Source organism: Cervus canadensis, chromosome 6, assembly GCF_019320065.1.
Source record: "Cervus canadensis isolate Bull #8, Minnesota chromosome 6, ASM1932006v1, whole genome shotgun sequence".
Taxonomy (NCBI): domain Eukaryota; kingdom Metazoa; phylum Chordata; class Mammalia; order Artiodactyla; family Cervidae; genus Cervus; species Cervus canadensis.
The window spans coordinates 11835507-11860031 of NC_057391.1; the positions used below are offsets into that span (position 1 = coordinate 11835507).

The window sequence follows — 24525 nt, forward strand, 5'->3', positions numbered from 1 at the left end:
TAACATGTGCTGGTGGAGACTTGTTCTTCCTGCTCTGTTCAGAACACAGCACTCAGCGCCACCTGCCCCTAGCACACCCTACTTCTAATAACCACCCCACAAAGGGCTGTATATGACTAGCTCTCCTTGGTTAGGAAATAGTTGTGTCTCAGGTATATCTTAGGCTAAATCTGATGGGAAATCTGAGTCCGTCTAGACCAGTGGTTTGTGTTAGGTGATCTGCTATATGGATTACTCTGAGGCACTCAGCACTCTTGATCTATTGCATCAGAAGCTTGGGGAGGTGGGGTGTGGGCATCTGTATTTTTTAACAAGCTTTCCATGTGATTCTGGTACACAGGTAGATTTAGGATATCCACTGGGATCGTTGCTGTAAGTCCTGTCTCTTTCAGTTTGGTTGAGTTTCTTTTTTTAAAATTCTGTTTGGCTATGCAAGGTCTTAGTTGTGGCAAGTGGGGTCTGCTTCCCCTATCAGGGATAGAACCCAGGCCCCTTGCATTGGGAGCATAGAGTCTTAGGCACTGGATCACCGGGGAAGTCCCTGGCTGAGATTCTTGAATACATTTCAGAGACAAAGGGACAACTCTGTTACATCAGTATAATCCTGTACAATATGCAAAAACTCTTCCGATTTGTGATTTTTATTGCATACTCAGGATAACCTTGTTAGACCGTAGGACAAGCATACTTATCTCAACATTGTAATTGAGGAAACTGGGCCTTGGAGAGGTTTGTCATAGTTAATAAGTGATATAATTTCAAAGCCACCTATTTCATACATTCTGTCATTTTAAACCTAGGCCCTAAGCCTGGGAAAGGACCTGACCTTTCATCTGTGGCTTCACCTGTATACTTCCTAGAAGGATGATCTGACTTGCAGTTCCCATGTGCTGGGGATTAGTCCTAGCTTCCCTCCTCTATGGGACAGAGACCTCGTAAGGGTGGAGCATCGTACAATAGTAACACTAGGTATCATTTTCATTCCTTTTGCCCCAGAAAGCCTGCAGGTGCAGGGTGGCATTCCTCGCCAGCGCAATGACAGGAGGCCTCTGGGGCAAGTAGATAGACTTTATTTCAGATTTCATAATCAATTGAACTCATACTAATTGGTAGGATAATGACGTTCTGCATTTCCGAAGACATTTAGTTGGCATCTATAAAAAAAGCCACAAGCATTTCCTAAGCAGGTGCAACTGAAATCAAAAGATGAAATCGTTATTATTGATTGCTCCTCCTGGGCAGAGCTACCCAGCCGTCCCAGGTTGTGTGGTCTTTAACTTTTTTGGGGAGTAGGGGGAAGAAATGCGTAGTTTTGTCTCTGGTAGAAACCCTGGCAATTTCAGATTTGCATCCTTTATCTTTCTTAGCCTCCCTAAGGGGGCATCATGATTAGATACTCTACCTTTGAAGCCTTTGTCCATAACGTATGTGTTCTGACGTCTATCCATTCCACAAGCACCTGCATAAAAATAGTAAAAGGAAAGAAAAATAGAGGGGTGAATGAGGTTTACTTAGACTGCGTGTATTCTTTTTTTTTTTTTAATCCTGTTCTTTCCTACCCAGAAAATAGTTCTTTAGTGCTAGAAAATTACTCGGGGTTTAATCTCCTCTAAATCATCTTGACCATATGAGAGTTCTTTAAAAAGCTCCTAAGCGTAAGTGGTGAGCTCTATCACCCCCTGCATATTTAGCACTACTGCTCTGTAACCTCCTTGAGGGGAATGTCTTCCTGGAGGCGATCACAGGCAGTTCTGATGCCACCTACAGTCACTCTAAGTGAAGTTCCAGGTTCCACGAATATAGGATAGGGAATGAATCAGGACCAGTTCTTAGCTTGGGGGAAGGGCGTATGACATTCCAGATCCCAGTTCTGTTGGACTTTGGAATGGGGTGAAGACTTCCTCACCTCATAGCTCTAGTCTTGTCTGTCTCTGCCCTTGTGGATCCAGTGCTCAATTGAGGGGAGCCAGAGGCAGCTGAGGTTCTTGATTAGTCCTCTCTATAGGTTATATAGTCATTCCCAGCCAGTCAGCTCTTTTAGTCCCCTGCCCCCACTTTTTTGGGTGGACTCTTAGCACATAATTGAGAGTTGTCTTTGAACAATATTACCGGTGTTTTTCAATCCCAAGGATTTCTTTTTCCCCTTTTGGCTACCACAGTTTATCCTAGGCTCCCACAGTGCATGGTCCTCAGCGCCAGCCAGAGGCAGGAAGGACATGAAACTTCAGGTTCTTTGCTGCTGGTGATCCCAGAAAAGAAACTATATGATATTTTGAATTCAGACAGTAATGACTTGAGCTCACAGTCAAAGCCATTTTTCCCCCCCAGCTTATAACTGAGGCTGCGGTATCAGTAAAGGGATGCAGCAAGTGCTTACTAAAATACAGTTAGACTCCACTTAACTCTCCCCAGTTAAGACCAACTGAAGACCAATACATGGCCGTTCCGATGCCTCCTCATGCCTCCTCCAGTTAGAGTTCCCTAGTGGAGTTTGGGGAAGCCTGCTCCTCCCTCCCTGCCCTCCACACGGCACTGAGCGATGGAGCAGAGCCAGGTCCAGGTCTGCTCAAGTTTGCTGTTCTTCTAAAGGACCTGTAGGTGCCTGTGCCCTTCAGGAACAGTCTGAACCCCTGGCATCACTTCAGCACTTTATTCTGGGACCAGGGCTTCCGTTGCCCTCCCCGAGGGATGGAGGCCAGGCTATTAAAAGGTTAACCCCCGTTTTATAGAACAGAATACAGACTCAAAGAAAGGCGATGACTTGTCTGAGACCACACCAAGTGAGAAGTTGAGCTGCACACAGAACCCAGATGTCCTGAAGTACTCTCTCCCACTGTTCACCAGCCCACCGTGGTGTAAGCCAAAAATGACGTGTGGACGTGTGGTGGCTGAGGGGACAGAGCTGGGCTGAGCCCAGAGGATGCGTCCAGGTGGAAAGGGGGCAGGGTGGTGGTTGTGTGTGTGTGTGTGTTGCAGGGGGTGCGGGGGGGGGGCGTTGTATTCTGTGGGATTATTGAATGTTCTGAGCACTGCTCAGGGGGCTGACAGCCAGGAGCACAGCCTGCTGGGTATAAGCCCAGGGTTTCTGAAGCCCATACCTGGGTAGATGAGTTCAGACCTTTGCTCTTCTTACTGTCCCTGGACCCGGAGACCTGCAGGGGTTGCTAGAGCTGCATTTCAGTTGAGCTCTAGAAACCAGCTAGAGCCTGAATTTAGGCCCCGAGGGTGTTCAGGGGCACTTGGTTGGGAGCCCAAATTCTGTTTGTTCATTGTACCTACTTCTGTAACTCCTACCCCACCTCCTCCCACAGTAGGGACTGACCTTCAAAGTCTCCTTTTTGCATCTTTTCCCAAACTACCAGATTTGAGCCTAATATGTGGGCACAGAGGATGTTGGTTGACACATCCGGCCTCAACCTCTCTAGATCCCTACTGGACCACCTGCCCTTTGACCTAGGAGTGCTTGGTCTGGGCTCTCCCTCTGGGGGACTTTGGGCTTTTTGGCCAAAGTCTCTGTCAACTCTGTCATCCACACCCGTGGGCCCAAAGATGTGGCCATCCCCAAGTCGTTTCTCAGTGGTTTGGGGTTGTATTCCGTGCTGCAGGGAGTGTGGTTATGCTGGGTTCCCTCCACGTAAAACTAGTTGCAGTTTGTACATATACACTGAGCATGATAGCAGGAATGACTGAGGAATCCAGACAGGTTTCCTTCTTTCTATGGGGAACTATCTAGGCTTGTCGGAGGGAAGGGGCTCAATAGGGAGAGTTCTGGGACCACGGGGGTGGGTTAAGAGGTAGGAAGGGATTTGGGGTAGGGGCTGGGTCTGGTCTGATAGGATGACCTCAGGGGTCCAGGGGATAGAGGGTAGGGCTGGGAGTCTAACCTGGCGAGTGTAGCTCAGCGGGGCGGCTGAGGTGTCTAAGTTCAATGTAGAAGTCTTCGGGCGGGTACCTGGCCTCCAGGGCACTGATCTGGAAATGGGAGTCTAGTGAGAGGAATGACAGGGAGCAGCCATTATTCCCAGGGCCCTGGTATGGCAGGGGAGGGGTGGGAGGGGGGGACAAGAGGCAGGGTGGAGCAGGTTGAAAGGAATTAGGGCTTCCGTGTGTAGCATCCAAGGGAGCCTAGAGCCTGTGGGGTCAGGGGGGTTTGAGAGCTGAGGCCAAATGGCCTTGCCTGCCTCTCACCCCCATCCCTCACCCCACCCCCCCACAGGAATTGGTGTCCCCAGGGCAGTGGGGCAGAGGGGAGAAGCCCTTGAATGGGGCACTTTGGTAGTAGGGCCTGGCTCAGGCAGCGGGTCCCTTTCCCAGATGGTAAGTGCATCTTTTGCCTCCAACCTGAATCCGCGCATCTGGGCCCGAGCTTTCTCCCTTGTGGTCCTGGGTCACAGCCACCTCTCCTATCCCTACTAGGAATGAAAGGGGCCCTGGGCTTCATCTACTTATGAGAACTGAAATAGGGGCTTGGGTTTCCTCCCCACACCCCTCTTTCCCGGGGGAAATCATGCTTAAGATTTATCTACTAACTCTCCCTTGGAGCTGGGACAGAGCCCCTGTCAGTGTGGGAGAAGAAGACGGTGGGACGTGATGGCCAGGGACCAGACTCAAACCACTACTGACCTAACACGTTCACATAGCTGTAGGGGGTCCAGCCTGCCATGTCTCTGTCAAGGGACTTGTTACTGAGCTGTTTGGAAAGCAGGAGAACAAGTTAATATCTAGTGCCCTTGAGGTGCCCCTGCCCAGCCTTTGCTTTTGCCCACCCTCGTGTACCACCCCTGTGATGACCCTGACCCACCTAGGTGCTAGGTCGTTAGGGGGATGGAAGAGGTAAGTATTCCATGACAGGCCACCATGGTGTGGCTGGGCCCAGTGGGAGCCGAGCATATGTCCCCATCTAAGCTGTCTGGCTGAAGCTATAGGGCTTCCAGGCCCCTGGGACAAAGGGGAGCCGAGAACTGACCTGAGCCAAGCTGGCCCTGACGGGAGAAGCAGGTCAGCTGGGTGGGGCTGAGCTGCGGGAGACAGTGTTGGCAGCGTCTCAACTGCAGCATGAGGCCATCTCCAGCAGCGGGGGAGGCACTGAGGCTGCCTGCAACATCAGTGTCCCCTCTGCCACCTGATCCAGGCTGAGTGAGAGTCTCCCTTTCATGTGACCAGGGGGGGTGTCAGGATAGGGTGTCCCTGTGGCACTCCTCTTCCTGCACTCACAGCTGCCCTTCATGTGAGGCAAGGATCGTCGTCCTCATTTCACAGCTGGGGACCCGAGTCCTGCTCGCGGGCCCTGCGCATGGTCACAGAAGAGCTGGGTCTCAGCTCCTAGACCCATGTCTTTTCCATGTCATCACAGCTGCTTGCCCCTGCTACACGTCTGCTAGGCTGAGGGTTCCTGACCACACAGAAGCACTTTGGGGCCCTAGGGTGAAGTGAGCCAGAGGACCACCAAGTGGGCTGCACGGTAGTAACTCCACCCCCTGACTTAGTGAAAGAGGGTGACGGGTACTTCGCTGTTAGAATGAGAACAAGAATGACAGGGACACAGGGACTTGGCCTCTCATCCCTGGCATCCTTTGCCTCTCATCTGCTGTAGCCTTGATAACATGGCTCTTGTTAATCAAGGGCCTCCTACTGGGAAACTTGTGGATTCCTTTCCCATGGCTCCTTAGATAGGCCTAAAGCCGAGAACCTGGGTGTGGAGCTGATGGTCACAGGCTTTGCATGTGGACCTCAAGGCCCCCTTGCGTGCAACACTCCCATTCCATAGGAGAACCGAAGATGAGAGCCCTGAAGAGTGGCCTTTGGGTGCTGGCTTAGTAGTGGCTCTTGGGGCTGTACGGGGTCTGTGTTGTTGTTGCTGGGGGGGGGGGTGGTTCAGGATGCATTCCTACCGGATCTGTGGTCTGTAGATGTTTTCTCTGGGGCAGAAGAGGAGAAATGATCCCTATAGCTCTAAGGCACAGGCCTGGAGGATGAAAACTGTGCTCCTGTACATGTTTCTGACCCAGGACAGAGTTGCAAGAAGCCAGGAATCCTGGGATTATACCAACCCCCCCCCCAACCCCCCATGATCCATGGTGTGTGTGTCTATGTGCGTGCAACGTGAGCCCTTTGACCTTGTGGTCTCTGGGGGCTGTTTTTCATTTCTGAACCTCTCTGCCCATTATAGGTCCTGGCACACCAGGAGCGGGGGTTAGTACATGTGTGTGCTGAGATGTCCTTGCCCAAGGGCCTGTGACTTACGTAAAAGGACGTCTTGCCATCAGCCAGTGTTTTGTTGGAAGCTGTGAGGGAGGACCCTGTCCAGGGTGGTACACACCTGACCTTGAAGTCCTGCCCGACTCCGTCAGTGGGAACAGTGGCTGTGGCTGATGTTTCCATGTCCTGTGTGGTGGTTCTGATAGCAGCATGTGTTGTGGGTGTGTACTGATAACATGCAGTGTGTCCAGATAAAGGACATCAGGTGGTACCTGAGCACTGGTACTTACTCTGTGCACTCGTGGTACACATGTTGGTGGCCACTGTTGGTAACACGCTGCAGTGGTGAGTGGTGGGGTGTTTTGATGATATGTGGTCACATGGTTGTGTGTGACAAGAAGGCTACAGGTGGTCACATGACTTGGCAGCCACTGGTTACACACAGGCTATGGGGGTGTATGTTTCGCTCAGTGATGCTGTGGGTTGGTTACACATGGTGTGCACTGGTTACATGGTCCGTGTTGGCTGCATAGAGCCTGCTGGCTTCCTCTTACACGCCTCCCAGAGTGTATACGTGGGATCACACGGCTGTGCTTATTGTATTGGCAGTTGGTTCCGTGCAGACCCTGGGTAGGGTAGTGGTGGGCAGTTTCTTCCCCGGGCAGAGGGGACAGTGGATGGGGACTGGGGAGAGTCAGGGGCCCGGTACCTTGGTGGGGCTGCTCCTGTCCAGAGTGCTGGCCTGGCTGGTGGCAGGCCCCCCGCACGCCAGTGCGTGGTAGCTGGAATTGGAAAAGCACTGGGCATGGCTGCTACTTTGAGACAAATCTGGGAAGAGAACAAGGTGCCGCATACCGTCACACCCCTGCCCCTGGCATGAGACACCCCTAAACTGATGCCTTGAGAGTGCTCTGCAGAGAAAGGCAGCCAGGTCCCCCATCCCCCGCACTTCCTGGCATCTACTGCTCCCCCTGAAAACCTGTAGAGCCTGTCTTGCCCCTTTCCTTGTGTTGGCCCTGCTTGCAGCATGTAGGTTAGGCTTGCCAGTGTGGGCGGTGTACCAGCATGAGAAGTGTTAGTCTGACAGCCTCAGCATCCTTGAGTAACTGTGTAGGGCTGAGCTGACCCTCCTCTGCCTCCCGCAGGGTCAGATCCCAGGAGTGAGGCTGTAGAGAGAACCCCACTCCTGGCCTTGCCCTCCTGTAGATTCCAGGACTTCCATGCTGGGCTGGGGAATTCCAGTGGGATGGTCTGGGAAAACCCAGCCAAACTTGCTTATTATAGTCAGAGCGAAAGTCCCCAAATCTACAAGCTTTGGGACTTCATCAGAGGACCTCAGCTTTGACTGAAACCCAGGGCGGCACGCAGGCCAGCAGCTCTCTCAGGAGGCAGGGTCTGTGCCCAGGCCTGTGATGTGCCGTGCATAGCACAGGGCTGGGCAAATGCTAGGCCACACTCAGCAGGAATGACATGTCAGCAGGCTGACAGGATCTCTGGGCTTTCTAAGGCAGCCATGAGCGGTGGAGCCAGCTGTGGAGAGCTGGCATCCTGTGCTCCCCCCGACAGGCCTGCCCTCCTGTGGCTCAGGGCTGGGGGCAACGTTAGGGCATTTTGACCTCTTCAGTTTAATGAAATATGAAGCAAAAAGCTGTTCTTATTTCTAAGGCAGCAGTCTAGGGTTCGGGGAGAGGAACGGTTGGCCCAAGAGCCCCATCCCCACCCTCTTGGACTCCCAGATCGAGTGCCTGCTGGCACTGGTACCACATTTGTGAACAGGCTGGCTTGAGGGACATTGCCCACACTTTCAGCGCTGTCCCGTCTCACTGTACAGATCGGGCCCTCCTAACTCTGGGAACTGGGAGGGAGGGGTGCTCTGAGGCCTTCACCAAGGAAGCAAAAATGAGACAGGGCTTGAACAGTGGGCCCCAAGGCTGGTTTCCTGAGGTGGCGCGGACATGAGGCTGGGGCAAGGGTCCCCTGCAGCATTTAGGAAAGTTACTGCTTCGTGTGGGCGTTCCTGCGACTGAAGACCAGTGAGAAGGGGAAGCTCTGGAGAAATGAAAGAAAGCTGCTAACCATAGCTGTTCAGAGTGGGCTCCCAGGAAGTGACACTCCCTGGAAGCCCTGTCTACCTTTCCAAGTTAGCTCCTGCTGCTCACTGCCATTCCCTCTCTAGGGGAGTCTGCACCACCCACCTGCAGCAATAAACCTGGGGGTCCCCAAGAACACCGCATGGCTCCTGCTGGGTTGTGTGTGTGTTGGGGGGTGGCAGTGGGAGGTGCTGGGGGCATAGCTCTTACCTGAGAGGGAGTAGTCAGTGCTGGTCATCCTCATGGCAGGCGTGTAGGAGACGCGGGGAGCCAGGTCCCGGCCCTTCTCTTTCTGCCGCCGCCGGCGCCAGGCAAACAGTCCCAGCAGCACCACGATGAGGAACAACAGGAGGACGATGCCCGTGACAGCACCCACCGAGTGCCGCTCTGCACCCAGCGCTGGGCTGATCTTGGTGTAGGGATTCAGCTCCTCCATCATGAGGGCAGCTGCGGACAGAGGGAGCGCTGAGCCGGAGGCAGGCCTGCCTCCTCCAGGCTCCTCTCATGTCGGGAGACCCTGGTTCAGGTCTTGGCCCTATTCCTCAATCCCTTCCGCGTCACGTGTTTGGCCGTGTGTTCAGCTGTCTACCAAGGTGGAGTCCCACCCAGGGTCATGACAAGGAGCAAATGTGATCAGAGATGGGAAACGAATAATAGGTGTTTGGTGAATATTTTACTTTCTTCTAAAACTGAGTTACAGATATTAACCCATTTGATCTTCTTAGTAGCCCTATAAGGGGTGTTTATAAGTCCTATAAGACATAAAGACTAATCATTCCGCTTTCACAAATGAGGAAGCTGAGTCACTGAAAGGTTAGGTAACTTACTCGAGATCACACAACCAGTAACTGGTGGAGGTGGGTTTCTCAGGAGTCAGGAAAAGTTGGATTCAGCCCCTCTCCCTGTCTACCAGCTTTGTGACTCGGAGTCCTCGGTCTGCCCACTTGTGACACGGGGACAGTAACCCCACTGTGAGCACTAGTGACAGACTGGCAGTGAAAGCTGTGAGTGCTGAACCAGCGTGCTCAGGATCACCAGGTGCCCCTAAAGCATCACCCCTCAGAGATACATGTGCGGGCTGGCCCCCATCCCCCGTCAGAGCACAGTGGTAATGGCTTTTGCCCCTTTCCTGTACTGTGGATGCCTGCGTGCCCATTCTCGTCCCTGTCTCCTAGAACCAACAGCAGAAACCATTCATCCAGTGCTCACTCACGAGCCAGGCACTGTGCTGAGTCCTTACTCACATAATCTCAACTTGGTCATCACAACTACACTCTGGGGTCTTGTCTGACCATAGACTGGAGCCAAGGATGAGCCCCTTGGGCCTCCTTGGGTCTCAGCAGAACCCTGTGTCTGCACTTTGCGTGGGGATAACAGACCCCCCAGCAAAAGGAAGTGACCTGCCCAAGCACTCCTGGTGGGTCATGGCAGGACCAGAATCTGGCAACGCTTCCGGCTCGTTCATCTCACATTTCCACAGCACTAGCTGCGGTTACCCTTCCTTGGCTCGCAAGACTTGTCAAGGATGAGCAGAGGGAAGCAGTGCCTGAGAGGCTGCCTGCTCCATCAGCCTCTCTGGCACCTGAGTACCCCTCCCCAGCCCACCCCATTCCACTCCCAGTCTCTTCCCAGATGCGAACAAAAGGAAGTCACAAAGGGTCCTTAGGCAATTCAGTCAATCCCACTGGAATCTCCCTGCCTCCATGGGACCCTTTCCGAGCCCCTGGGAACTCTGCAGTCTGTGCCTTACCTTGGTCACACCGGATCCCTTTGAATCCAGAACTGCAATAACAGGTGCCAGTGACGTGGTCACAGGTGGCATTGTTCATGCACTCGCATAGCTGCTGACACCCATAGCCAAAGGTTCCTGGGGCACACCCTGTGAAGCACGAAGTGGAGGTGGCAGAGCGCCTGCGATGTGCTTACTCTCCACCCCGCCCATCCCTCATGCGGGCAGCGGTGATCATTCTGCCTCACGGAGTCAGCCAGGGAAGTGGCTCAGGTGGTAAAGAATCTGCCTGCAATGCAGGAGACCTGGGTTTGATGCTTTGGTTGGGAAGATCCTCTGGAGAAGGGAATGGCTATCCACTCCAGTATTCTTGCCTGCAGAATTCCATGGACAGAGGAGCCTGGCGGGCTAAAGTCCATGGGGTTGCAAAGAGTCGGACACAGCTGAGCTATTAACACTTTCACTTTCATGGAGTAAAGCCTCTTTCTCTGTAGTGCGTGATGTGCTCTGGTTTGCCACTTGGGGCAAGACAATACCTATAACCCTGTGTGGGGGCATGCCCACCCTCCCTCCTCACCTGGTCCATATTTACACAGCATCCTCCAGCGTCAGGCCCCAAGCTGGGTGCCACAGGAGTTTCAAAGAAGAATCAAACAAGGTCTGCTCGCTTTCTCTCATTAAGCTCCTCCTTCCCCCAGTAAAGCCTTTGCTCTGCCCCAACTTCCCCATCCCCACCCCAATAGGAGGAAGAAACTTCAAACACCAATGTAGGCCCAGCCTTCAGGTTTTCTCCTTGGGAGCTGCTCCCAAAGTCAAGAGAACAGAGGGTGCGGGGCCCCGATGGGTGGACGGGGAAGGGGCAGGCTTCCCGGCAGGAGGCCGAGGCCCCGCATCGACTCCCGGGCTCGGGGCTCGGGGCCGCTTACTCTGCTCACAGTGCTGCCCGGTAAAGCCCGTGCGGCAGGTGCACTTGCCGCTGATGTGGTCGCAGCTGGCACCGTTCTGACACTGGCACACACGCCCGCAGTCCTTCCCGTAAAATGCTGCTGGGCAGCCTGCAGAGAAACAGGGTGGGGGCAGCTGTGGATGTGCATCGGGACCAAACCCGTCTCCTCTCCCTTCTCTCTCTCAGCGCGGGGTGAAGACCAGTGAGACCCTGCACTGAGCCACCTCCACGCTCAACCCTCACGCTGAAGCGGGTGGGGAGGCCTTTGGACAAAGGGGCCCTGGAACCAGAGGCCAGGCTCGTGTCTCTTTGCTGCGCAGCCACAGGCTGCTCTTGCCCACTCTGGGCCCCCTGTCCAGGGAGCAGCTGGACTTGGTGATTGCTGGGGTACCTAATAGCCCTGACCTTCCAGGATTGGGCCCCATGAATCCCCTGAAGCCAGCCACCCTCTCCAGCCAATCCCAGGGGTGGAGGGTGAAGTGGTTAGCTCACAGCCAGGCACCGGTCTCCTCCCCACCTCCACTGCAGGCCCGGACGATGCCCACGGCAGCCAGCAGGCTGCAGCATGGGATTCCAAATAGCTGGGAGGCTGGAGGGCGGGGCTTACGCTGCGTGCAGAAGAGTCCGGTCCAGCCAGGGGTGCAGTGGCAGGCCCCATCCTCCGCGCTGCAGCTCGCCCCGTGGTGGCAGCTGCATGTGTGGAAGCAGGCGGGGCCCCAGAACCCAGGTGGGCAAGCTGGGGGTGGGTGGGATGCAGAGGGTGAGGGCAAGGCAGAGAGGGGCAGACGGAGAGGGAGGGAGAGGAAGGGGAGTGCATGTCAGAGCCCAGGCGCCACGATGCACCTGGCTGGCATTTCCTGACTTGCAGGGGGCTTAACCACTGTGGCCAGAACTCCAGTCACCTCTTGGCCCAGGCACCCCGGATTCCCGGTGATTCTCTGCCCACTCTCCCAGCTCTGAGGGTTTCTGACTCTTCCCTCTCTGGGGACTGACTGTGATTTGGAGCTTGTGGGTGTCTGTGGTAAATGGTAAACACGTGGTTTACGGTGTGAACACTGTGTGCTAACTTCCCCACGAGGATGGGGATTTTCCCAAGGTAGAGAGTCTTTTCTTTTGGCTGGTGAGCTCCCTGAGGATGACACCGCCGTCAGCACGGAAATGCCTTCAGGCCAGGCTATCTAACTGGGACCTTCCTAGGAGTACTGGCTGGGCCTCACCCATCAGCCAAGGACTCCACAGGGCAGAGGCTGGGTCTCTGCCTTTAAACTGGAGGTCCCTGTTATCTCTGTTTCAGACTGGGTTCACCTTACAGCCCCTACAAGGCCCTGTCTGGGCCTGTGATGCCCAGGACATCATTCACATGAGCTACCCAGAGAATGCCCTCACCCCTCTGAGGTGACTGTCCTGGTCTTACCTTACTTCCCTGCTCCCTCTTCCTCCCCATCCAAACTTAGCAGCTACTCCTTGCTCAGGTTCTAGGAATATTAATACGCAGCATTTACAGTATTAATGATATTACCAATAATGTTCATATCTTTAAAACTAGCAGTTAATAATGCCAGTGATCACTCCTAGGAATTCATCATGTTAGCTGTAGAGACTCTATGGGACTCAGGGGAACACTCCTATGTGCAGAAGGAGATTTCAGCCGTGGGAGGTGGAAGCACCAGGGGCAGAGAGGTTCTGGGCCCGACCTTGGCTGGGGGCTTTCCTGGGGGGCATTCCTGGGGGGCAGCGGCTTACCCTGTGAGCAGTCTTTGCCGATCCATCCAGGGAAGCATTGGCAGGAGCCATCGATGGGGCTGCAGGTCCCATTGTTGGCACAGGAGCAGAGCTGGGCACAGTCCTGCCCAAAATGCCCTCCAGCACACACTGTGGGCACAGGATAGCCTGGCACCTGCCCTCCCACTTGCACTCCTCAGACCACCACCCACAGCCACACGCCTTGTCCCAGGCCACAGCCGTGGCCCCCGTGGGGCCATGGATCAGGTGGGAGCTGCCTACCTCAGCACCCCCATTTCCACAGCAGTGAGTTCCTCCTCTTGTCCCCGCAGCTGCCTTCTTCCTGACCGCCTCTGACAGGAATGGGCTGAGGCCCATAGGGGAGAATGACTTGGCTGAGGTCCCACAGACAAGTGGTGAGGCTGGGAATTCCACCTCTGGACCCTACTGCTCCCTGCCCGCAGCCCTCAGCTGGCCATGACCACACTTTCATCAGCATCACTGACCCCACAGCCATGGGGCAGAGGACGTTTATAGCCAGAAGGAGAGGGACACAGGCAGGGTGGCCCGTCTGTCTGCAGTTAGCTGGAGAGGGGGCTAGCCCCCAATGTCTGTCCCTGTCCACCTGTCCCCTGTCTCTCCAAATACAACCTATTCCTTGAGCTTCCACTCAGCCTCCTTAGGAGAACCTTCCTGAGTCCATAAGGGGCTCTCCAACACGGAGCTCCGGTCATAATTTCCACTTTGAGTCACTTGCAGGATTTGGGGCCCAGCGCCTTCTGGAGGAGTCACTCTTTGGTTGCTGGAAGAAGGGCTGATTTCCTCAACCAAGCTGCAACCTCCTTTAAGTACTAGGTATGAGTTCACCAAGCACCTGCCTGTCATTTCTCTTGAAATCCATCCTCTACCTGCTTCCTACAGCCTGAGCTCTCTAAAGCACAGCCTTCTTCATTGCACTCCTGTGCCCTGCTCAAACATCCTCCGTGGCTCCCTGTTGCCCTAGAATAAAACCTAGATCCTAGAGCTCAGCACTTAAACACACCTCGCCCAGAAACCATGAGCCCCTGGACCACACGCTGTCTTCCAAATAACACCCCATGCCTTTCCTTGTCTGTGCCTTTACTCTAACTGTTCCTCCCAGAGCTTCCCTGACCCTTATGCCCACTCATGGAATTCCTACCCTGCCTACAAGACTCATCTTAAGTGCCACCATCCCGGTGATCCCTCTGTAGTAGACAGCAAGTCCTTTAATGCCAGTTCCCTTCTTCCTCAGAAGTAGAGTTTCCTGGGCTTCCGGCCACCTGCGCAGCTGGGTAGGTGTGACTACCTTCTGACCAATGCTAAGTGGAAATGCGTGTCTTTATTTGCCCATTCCTCCCTCTTACTGAAGAATAACGTGGATTATGGAGGAAGATTGTGGGTGAGATGGCTGGAGCTCAAGCAGCTCCCTTACAGTAGAGGTGAACCATATGCCGAGGATGCAGAACCAGACAGAAGAAGCTTGGGCCCCTGACACCTTTGAAAGCTACCCCACTGTTTCCTAGTAACCTGCTTCTGGATCTTTTTATTTATTTTAATGTATGAGGAAAAAAAGCTTGTCATTTTCAATTCAGTTATTTTGGTTTTTAATATTATAGCTGAACTTAATCCTGGTATATTCACCCCCTTCTCTGTTCTGGGAGGCTACATCCCTGTTTGAGCTTCTGTGACCCTCTATTAGTTTCTTCCCTGGTCTTCTGTTACTGTGGCTTGTGAACCATTTCCGGCCAGGTCTGGGTTCCACCCATGTCTGTATCCCCACCACACTTGGAAAAACAACAGGTGCTCAAGGCTGAATATGTGGAAATAAACTGCTGCCCCTTCCCGCCACTGTTGCCTCCCACCAAGTTCTGCGAAAAGGCTGAGCTCAGAATTTCCCCCTCTGGACTGCAGGCTTTGTGAGGGCAGGGAACTTGCCTCTCTTTTTCTTTGTTGTGCCTGAGTGCCCAGCACAGTGCACGGCATACAACAAACATTCAAGAACTATTCCCCAAATGGCCAAGGCCTCAGGAGCAGTCACCTTCCAGTGGGTTCTGAAACTGCAGTCAGTGACCCCTGTCCCTTAGAGCTCTTCTCAACTCGACACGCTCCCCTCGAAGCCCGGCTCCAGCCAGCCCTACACCCTCCAGGATGGCCTCCTTGCATCTCTGTTATGGGGGAGGAAGTCCTTGCATCCCCGAGGCCCTCCTTTGGCTGGGCCAATAGAGAATCATGGGAAGGTGTTGATTCTTGAAGAAAAGCAACCTCCCTGGGCCCACAGCCCTCACCACTCCCTATGCCACACTGCCTCATGTTGCCAGCCCTCCCCTGACTAGATGGTGGGCAGCAGCTGCCTAGGATCTGTGTCCACTCTGTGTCTCTCCAGGACACTGTTAGCAATTGGGACCAACGATACAGGCAGCATGGTGTACCAGGCTCGCCAGCCAAAGCTTTGGCTGCTAGTTTTATTTATGTATTCAATAAGCACTTCTATGGCACTTTCATGTACCACTGTTCAGAGTGCTTCACAAATATTAGTCCAATAACCTTGTAATACTCTCATTATTAGACATTTTCATTATTACTCCCTATTATTAAGTCTACCGATGAGGAAATTGAGGCATTGAGAGGTTAGGTAACTTGCCCACAGCTTGGAAGTTCTGCCACTCACTGGCTCAGTACCTTTAAGCAAACCACATCACCCCTGTCAGTCTGATTCCTCATTGAAATGGGGCTGATAACCCTCACCCACGGGCCGTGGGATGGAGTTAATGGTTGTGGGAATCCTGGTTGCTTTGGGCCCCTGTGCTCTTCCCTAGCAAAAACGTTAACCCCTTCCAGGGCAGGTCCACTGCCAGGAGGATGGCATTCATCTCACCTGTTTGCAGCTCAGCCTCTCGCTTCTGTTTCCTGAAAAACAGGTCAGCCTCTGGGAGGTACCTGATTTTGGGACTCCATCCCCTAGTCCTGGCCCTCTGTGGGGAATGGGGTGCCAGAGATGCTCCACTGACCCCCTTCTTAAAACCAACTCATCTTCGCTAACAAGACGGTCTTATCTTTGAAGTCTTTCTCACATACACAAGGTTGACAAATTCACCCACAGAGCTGCTAATGTGATCAGTCTAATGCATTAATTGGTTGACTTCTTAGCCAAATCAAGAGTGAGGCAAAGAGAGGAAAGGTGGAGAGAAGGGGGTAGGGGGGAGCTGGTGGGGGGGCTGGTGAAAAGAAAACATCTGGTTATATTTAATCTATGTTTAATGATTCTGCATAAGCAGTGTCTGTAATTTGTAACTTGCTGAAAAGCCGGTCATTAGAAACTGTCAGTTCAATTTTTTACAAGGTTTGAGACTTAACCAGGGCAGTTGCCATTAATAGCAAACTCTATTAGATCTATATGTGGAAAATACTCATTAGGCCAGCGGGCGATAAATCAGACATTGTAGGATCTGAGAGTTACTCCTCGAGCTGCTTAGGTCCTAATTTAGACCCAGCCTATCTGTATTGACGGCTGGGTCTCTGATGTTTAATAAGTAAACCTCGACGTGTCAGGTTATGATTAAACTGTCCTAGGAGGGATGCAAGCAAATGAAACTGTCACATACGTTTCCTGGGGGGTTCCAAACTTCTCATGACCTCAAAGCATCACGGAGTAAACTTCCCACTCATACATATTAACGGCCCACACACTTACAAAAATAGCCGAGCTCAGTGGTCATTATTCATCAAAAGGGTTCAGTCCCCTGGGAAGCAGTGAGCTCTCAAAGGAAGTATTTAAGCAGAAGACAGATGAAACTCTTTCATAGATGACCTTGAAGTTGCTTTTAGCTCTAAGGTTACCTTAGACGAAGATCTCTTCGCTTCTTACAGGTTAAAGTACAAATTCTGCATCCTTGTCCTTCAGAACATTTCAGGAGTCCGCAGACTACCTTCCCAGTCCCCTTTGTCACCCACAGTCCCTGGACCCTCCTGTCACTTCCTACAGCTGGACAGTCACGGATCCGCCCCTCTGCTTTGCCCAGGTTGGCTCCTGTACCCACAATGCTTTTCTTCCATTTGTCTTTCAGGCTAAGTCCCAGTTGAAATCCAGCACGGGATGGAGCTGTCCCCTAAATCCACCCCGCCTTGGCCTAACTAAGCCAGGGACAGCAATAAGTAATGATGTGCACTGACCCAGCTTCTACCTTCACCCTGGTTGTTAAATATTCAGGAATTTCACAACTGGTGTTAAACCACTAGTTCCTTCAAATCAGACGTGGTGGGAATATCTACACCATGGAAATTTGCATATGACACAGATTAGGGCTTTTTTAGCAGCAGATCAGTGCAATAAGCTTTAACTCCCCTTTCAACTCCCAGTGAGTGGAAGAGGTTGGCTGGAGTAGGTGCTGTGAATTCTGCAGCTGAGACATGAAAGCATGTAGCGGGGGATTAGTGATATTGGCCTGAGTGCAAGGAGAGAAGGGCTGGGAAGTTGCCATCTCCAGCAAAGCTAGAACCGTCTCCTCTGAGCTCCCACAGCCTTCTTTGCTTTCCCACTTGACATGCAGCACAAGCCATTTGGGGCCACTTCGTAGGTGGACCTCAGCTATACTTGTTTCATTTTCCATCTGTTTAGACTGGGCTTTGGAGTCAGAATTTGATTCTCACCTCTGCCACTTGCTAGCCGTGAGACCACGGAGAAGTCTTTTACCCTCTCTGAGCCTGTTCTTCAATTGCATAATGGCTTTTTCTCATGGCCCATGATGTCCAATTCTTATTAAGGTAGCTCTAAAGCCCCCAAAGCCGACTCACTGAAAAAGACCCTGATGCTGGGAAAGATTGAAGGCAAAAGGAGAAGAGGATGGCAGAGAATGAGAAGGTTGAATAGCATCACCAACTCAACAGACATGAATTTGAGCAAACTCTGGGAGACAGTGAAGGACAGGGAAGCCTGGCGTGCTGCAGTCCATAGGGTCGCAGAGTTGGACATGACTTAGCGACTGAACAACAAGAAGCCCTGAAGAGCCAAGGAGCTGCCTCCACAGAGCCTGATGAGAATCCCAAACCTTTCTTCCCTTCTACTCCCCTCCCAGGACTCCTCGTCTCCCTGCACCTGCCCCCAACACCCCCCCCCCCCACCGATCCCTGGAGAGAGTACCTTGATTGCAAAGGGCTCCGGAGAATCCGGGGAGGCACTCGCAGATGCCGCTGACGTGGTGGCAGGGCCCGCTGCTGTGCACGCAGAGGGGACACGGCTGGGTGCAGCCATGGCCATAGAACCCGGGGGCACAGACTGCGGCGAAGGGGAGATGGTGGTCAGCAGCTCGAGGGGCACTGGCGACCTGTCCAGTCCCCCACGGTGATGAAGAGAGGCTTCTCAACAGTATGGGGAGAGTCGCATCCACCCACACCTCGGAGGGCCTGTTCCTTTCTACAGACAGGAGTGGGGGTGATCCTGTTCCTACAGGGGAGTCAGGCTGGGCCCTGAACTTGGGGACAGAAAAGTTAAGGCTGGGAGAAAGGGGATTAGAGGCAGGGATTTGATGGGGATTAAGAGATTTAAGCCCAGCCTCTCTCCAGCTGGGAAGGAGTGGGGAGGAAGAGCTGGCCAAGGTCTGTGGGGTGGGGGTCAGCCTTACCTCTCTGGCACAGGGGTCCTCGGAAGCCAGGGGCACACTCGCAGCTCCCATCCTCTGGGGAGCAGGAACCGCCGTTCTCGCAGTTGCAGGACACAGAGCAGTTGGGGCCCCAGCGTCCAGGCGGACACGTGCTGTCGCAGTGGATGCCTGTGGGCCAAAGACAGACTCGGGTCAGTGGTGAGGTGGGGGGTGAAGGGGAGAGTGATGGGGAGGCTGCACTGTGCAGCGAGAGGGGGGTGGGGGTGGAGAGGCAAGCACAACTGGAAATGAGGAGGAAAAAACGGAGAGGCTTGGCTGGTCAGGGAGGGCTTCTAGGAAGAGGCGAATGACTAAACCATAAGTCCTAAAGACCAAGTAGGAATTGACCAGGTAAAGGAAATCCTATGTGCAAAGAGCAGGAGGCAAGAGAGAGAATCATGCCTTGAAGTATAATGTAGTGTGTTGGAGCATAAAGTACACGATGGGATACAGTAAGAGATGAGGTTGTGGGAATCAGAAGGGGTCAGATCATGAAAGGCCTCCTTTGTCCCTGACATCTTAGCTGAAATCCAAGGTTAGTGACATGCTGCAGTCCATGGGGTCACAAAGAGTCAGACACAACTGAGTGATTGAACAACAAAGGTTAGTAGAGCAAGTAAGTGCCATGATGGGGGGCTACACGAGCCAGGAGTGAGTTACATGCTCACCCATGTTAGCCCAGGGGCCATTGGTCCCTGCGGGGCCCCAGCCAACCAGTCCCTGGGCAGTGGCCCAGAGAGTGGGAGGCTCTTTTCAGATTCTTTTGACCACAGTCCTCAGTGTAATATGTATTTTATATCAAATGTGCATACATATGAATAATAGAAACCAGTGCTCTGCAAATGACATTTACTGTCACTGAGTATGATGCAATCTGATGTTTTCTCTGCACTATGATGTATTCTATTTCATTAAGGAAAAAAAAAAAAGCTAGTTGTGACCCAACAAATTGATTTAATGACCTTCAGTTTGACAAACAGTGGCCTAAGGGGGAATGGATGGAATCTGTCAGAAAGAAAGAAGAACAAGGCCTACACAATCTTTTTGAGTTGAGAGAAAGGAAATATGTGTTGGGGGTGATTACAGCCTGCAGGCTGAGAAGGAATTTTAAAAGGCCTGAGGCTGGATGCCCAGCTCTGCGGAGTGGCTTCCTCCCAGGCAGAAAGGCTGCTAGTCCGACATGCATAAGGTGAATGGACCGTGGGGGCCCCGGAGACCAACTTGGCTTTGGAAGGTGAATATCAGAGGCTCAGAGAGGAGCAGAATTAGTTTAAAAAGCATGTCTGCCTTGTTATAAGGACAGGGATCATGAGAAAGAGAAAGAAAGTGGGAGGAAGACATTCAGGCTCAGTGAACAGAGCCGGCCCTAGCAGCAGCAGGAGAGCGGTGGGACCAATTTAGAGGCAGGCTGGAATGTACAAGCCCACCTGGGCTGGCAGGAAAGGGGAGGGGGCAGAACAGAGGCAGAGAGTGGGGGAGAGGGGATCAACTGGCTTTACTCCCCTCCAGTGCCTCCGTCCAGCCTGGCTCCCTAACTCCCTGGGTGTTCCTCCTGTGACAGTTCAATTCTACATTGGGTCGGGGCTTCTGGTGCCACTCTGCAGAAAACTGGCCTTTGTATGGAGGGACCCTGATGCTGGGAAAGATTGAGGGCAGGAGGAGAAGGGGGCGACAGAGGATGAGATGGTTGGATGGCATCACCAACTCAATGGACATGGGTTTGCGTAAACTCGGGGAGCTGGTGAAGGACAGGGAGGCCTGGCGTGGGGTCGCAAAGAGTTGGACACGACTGAGTGACTGGACAATGGAGGGAAGGGGGTGGGGGGAGATTCTCCCAGGAAATGCCATCTTTCCCCAATGAGAATCCGGTGGTCACATTTCACTCCGCAATGGAGGTCTCTCCCAGTGGAGTTTCAGGTTCACAAGAGGTGGCAAATAGCATGAATGGACTGAAGGGGAACCTGGGGCAGGAAAAAACACAAAGCTGTTTGAGATAAATGGAGAGAGTAGCATGGATGTATATACACTAACATATGTAAAGAGATAGCCAAGGGGAATTTGCCATTTGACTCAGGGAGGCTCTGTAATAACCTAGAGGGGTGGGAATGGGTGGGTGGTGGGAGGGAGATTCAAGAAGGAGGGGACATATGTACACCTATGGTTAATTTATGTTGATGTATGACAGAAATCAAACCAATATTATAAAGCAATCATCAATCAATTAAAAATAAATAAACATTAAAAGAATAAAACCCCAAAACCAAAAGCCATGATCTGCCTCAAGGAATTCTTGTGCCTGTGGATGTTGAAAATGTGAGATTCGGACTGCAGGCCGAGGGGCCCTGCTGCTCTCCGGAGGCACACTGGACTAAGGCGGAGTCCCACTATGGGACAGGGGCCTCCGATCCCACCTGTGCATCATGCGCTCTTTGTTAGGCGGCCCAAGGCATGTGCATCACACGCAGATACAGCTCTTCCCTAAAACTATGAGCTGATACTACTGTGATTAATAAAACAGTGCATGCAAAAGTACCCCTGAATTCACGGCAGCCTGTCACTCTATGTTTTCCCCAAATCAGTAGACATTAGAAATATAGCTACTCTCCTGTCTGGGATCCTCAAAATGTTTTCATGTCAAAAATGTGTCCTCTTTTTTTTGGAGATTAAGAATCATAGGTGTAAGGTGATTATGCTCAGATTGCAGATGGCTGCAAGGGCCCACTGCGTCCTAAGGTCTGCCAATTCGTCTAGTCTAGGTCTGGTGCTGTGGGTGAGGCTCTTGTTTGAGGTTCTTTTATGTCCTAAGACCTACTTGGAACATCAGACATTGGCACCTAAATGGAGAGAAGAATCTAAACGTCAGTTGCACTGTGTGGTCAGGGCGGCTGGCCTTGGCCTAAAGGGAGGCTGTGTCTCAGAACTACAGCTTCTGAAGAGGCGTGGTGTCTTCAGTTAGCTGCCTTCTCTAGGCCCTGTCTGGGGATAATAATCACCCTCGGGGGCCCTCTCCTTTTTACCTTAGAGAATCTCCCTGTTTTGTTTTTCGGGGCTCTCTACACATCCATGTTGATGGGTGCAGCTAGACTAAGAATCCATGTATTGTGACCTCTAGCTCATATCACAAGGCCAGTAGCAACTCAGCAGCCCACATTCTTTGTGGACTATTTTAGGTCCTCCTCATCCAGGAAGCCTTCCTGGATGTCTGCCCAGGGATTCAAGCATATATTTTATAGCAGCATACAGCTTTGTCCCTACCTATTATTTGAATATTTCATGTATGTGCCCTAGGGAGACAGGGATCATGGTTTATTGACACTTCTGACTCTTTATCCAGGTCCTCCCAATAGGCAGGGAAACCATCATCATCATCATTTCTGCATCTCTAGCACCCAGGACAGTGTCTGGCACACAATAGGTGCCCAGGGTCTATTACTATTGTTGTATTCTGCCATTTACTCCTGGGCCTAGTTCGGGGCCAGCCACGTGGTAGCTGCCAGATAAAGATTTGGTGATGGTTTGGGTCAATAAATGCTAGTTGCATGAAGAAACGGTTCCCCTTTCCAGTGCAATCCTATGCCTCCTGTTGGCAGTAACGTCCTGAGATCTTGGACAGCTGCTTTTCCTCCTGTGTAGTGGGAGGAGATGGGAGCAGATCATCATCAAGGTCTCCTCACTTCAAGGGGAAAATCCATATATGGTTACAGGCCAGTTTCTTTCAACTTATTTCAATAAACATTGAATAAACAACTACTATGTGCAGGGCAAGGTGAATTAGACATCATGCCAGTCAAGCAGCCTGTGGCTAATTGGGGGTGAGGGGAGAAGACGTGCACTTGCTTAAAGCAAAGAGAAACAAGTGCTGAGGGACAGGCCTGGTGGTCCAGCGTTAGGAACCCACCTTCTAATGCAGGGCACGTGGGAGGTTTGGCCCCTGGTCCGGGAACTAAGATCCCACATGCTGCAGGGCAACTAAGCCCACACGTCACAACTAGAAAGCCTGTGCTGCAACAAAGACTTCACACGCTGCAAAGAAGAGTCCACACACAGCAATGAAGACCCAGTGCAGCCAAAATGATAATAATTTTTAAAAAGTGTTGAAATCAAGGGACGAGCAGTATGCCAGGGGCTAGGTGGTCAGGGCTCGCTAAGTAGGAGGCTGGGGCCTGTACCCCAAGCCTTCCCTGTCTTTCCTTGGTTTTCTTCTGCTTGAACAAATTTCAGAACATCAACTGCTCCTTTGAAATGACTTCAGGACCATGTTTGGAGAAATTAGCTTTAGAATAGCAGAGACCTTGCTGAAAGGTTGTCCATCAAAGACAGAATTTTTAAGCACCAGATGTCATTAAAATCTTATCGGTTCACTCAAAATTAAGGCAATGAAAAATTAAAGCGGATTTCCATTTGACTTCAACCAACAGTGTAGGGTGTCGGTAACCAGGGTGGAGTCCAGCTTTGTACTAAGGGGCAGGACAAGGGGGTCAGATTGAAGATGCTACAGAGGAAGCAATGCCCCCGGTCCTTGATTTTCTAGTTGTGGAGAGCAGAGGTTCCTGAGCAGCCTGGTGTGAATTCTTTAAGGACATTCCCTGCCAGCAACGCCTGCGTTCTTCACTCCTTGCTGTCCTCCACTTTGGGAGTGGCCAGTGGGTTCACTCATGCAACATCTTATCAACACTGTGTTTCTGGCTTACACTTACTGAACACCCGCTATTGTGCCAGGTACTGTTAGCACTTACAGGTATTAACTCATCTAAGCTTCCAAAGGACCCTGTAGTTATAAGGATTATTATTATCTGCATCTTATGGATGGAAGATTCAGGCCCTGAGAGGTTAAAGGACTTGCCCAAGGTGGCCTGGCTCCGGCTCTGTGTCCTTAACCACTTCTGTGTGTGACAGTCACTGGATACAGTGGTGAACAAGGCGGATTGGTCCCTGCCTGCACAGAACTGATGGTCAGTGTGCGAGGCAGATAATTAACAAATAGTTACTCAATCAGAGTTCAGTGGCAACTGAAGTAAGGACTGCTGTTGGGCATTCTGAGAATTAAAATACTGTAGGGTATTCTGAGAATTAATTAAAGGCATTCTTTCATAATCTTGGCCAGGTTGGGGAGGTGGTAGTATCCAAGGAGAGAACCTTCCCATAGGAAGTCATCTTGAAGTCAAAATATGATGGATGAGAGGGTATTACTGGGTAAAGAGAAGGAGAAAGAGTGATCCAGGCAGAGGGGATGCACATTTGATGCCTGGAGTCAGGGAGGTGGTTGGCCCAGGTGGCTGAAGTAAAGTGAGTAATGGGAAGGGGCAGAAGAGAGGTGGAGGAGTTGGGGAGGGCCAGACCACGCGGACCCCAGGTCACTGTAAGGCTTTTGGATAAATGCCATGGGATGCCATTGAGGCATTCTGAGCCTCAATGTGATGTGAACGGATCTGGTCACCATGTTCAGAGTAGGTGCAGCTGGACAAAAGGGGAGGTCCAGAGACACAAAGGAGGCCAAGGCAGTGTCGGGTGAGAGATGGTGCTCAGTGTACGAGGATAGTGACAGAGGCTGGTGAAAAATGGATGGCTTTGCAGTATATTTAGGGGGTGGACTGCCAGGACACATGTAGGGACCAGGAGTCTAAGCCTGGGCGAAGGTGAAAGTTTCTCGTCTGTCTCCACCGTATCCTTTGTAAGCACAGACTGAGCACCCACACTTTTGTCTGACTTTTTAAAAACTGGTCTGTCCCCTGCCCTTAGAAAAGAGCCTGTACATAATCGGTGTTCAATTAACGTTTGTTAATTTGCATGGAATGGAGACCTGAAGCCCAGAGGAGATAAAGGAAAGATGCATACCTAGGAAATAAGAAGAGAAAGTGCAGGAGAAAAGAAAGAAAAGTCAAGAGAAGGCAGCAGAATACCAAAGCTCAGTTTCCCAGGACCCGGAAGGTGGGCGGTTGAGGGGTTACCTGTCCATCCCGCCAGGCAGCAGCAGTGACCTGTGATGGGGTCACAGCCATCGGCATGGCTGCAGTCACAGCGTTCACTGCAGTTCAGCCCAAACGTGCCATCCTGTGGAGACAGAGTGGTGAGATCTAGACCCCCAGAGGTTCTCACACTTCTGTGGGATTTTGATGACAAAACTGAGCTGCTACCCGACAAGGATGCAGAGAAGCTGGGGCCGGGGCAAAGGGAAGGCACGTT

The 24525-nt window shown here is 52.1% G+C and overlaps 1 protein-coding gene across 18 annotated transcripts in view; it reads right to left on the reverse strand.

Annotated features, from left to right (window-relative positions):
- Nucleotides 1-24525, reverse strand: part of MEGF11 (multiple EGF like domains 11) — a 382331-nt gene that overhangs the window by 7355 nt on the left and 350451 nt on the right. For 2 of the 18 annotated variants that reach the window (XM_043470843.1, XM_043470846.1), the window contains exons 13-24: nt 24291-24393; nt 18325-18471; nt 17844-17978; nt 12707-12835; nt 11571-11699; nt 10944-11072; nt 10039-10167; nt 8499-8735; nt 6908-7026; nt 4624-4690; nt 3885-3986; nt 1403-1459 (exon numbers count right to left, since the gene is read on the reverse strand). In XM_043470843.1, coding sequence (XP_043326778.1) covers nt 1403-1459; nt 3885-3986; nt 4624-4690; nt 6908-7026; nt 8499-8735; nt 10039-10167; nt 10944-11072; nt 11571-11699; nt 12707-12835; nt 17844-17978; nt 18325-18471; nt 24291-24393 — 1483 coding nt within the window. Of the gene's footprint in view, nt 1-1054; nt 1194-1402; nt 1460-3884; nt 3987-4623; nt 4691-6907; nt 7027-8498; nt 8736-10038; nt 10168-10943; nt 11073-11570; nt 11700-12706; nt 12836-12967; nt 13081-17843; nt 17979-18324; nt 18472-24290; nt 24394-24525 lie in introns of those variants that run through there. The other 16 variants (XR_006269889.1, XM_043470849.1, XM_043470848.1 and 13 more) reach the window with 16 other exon arrangements.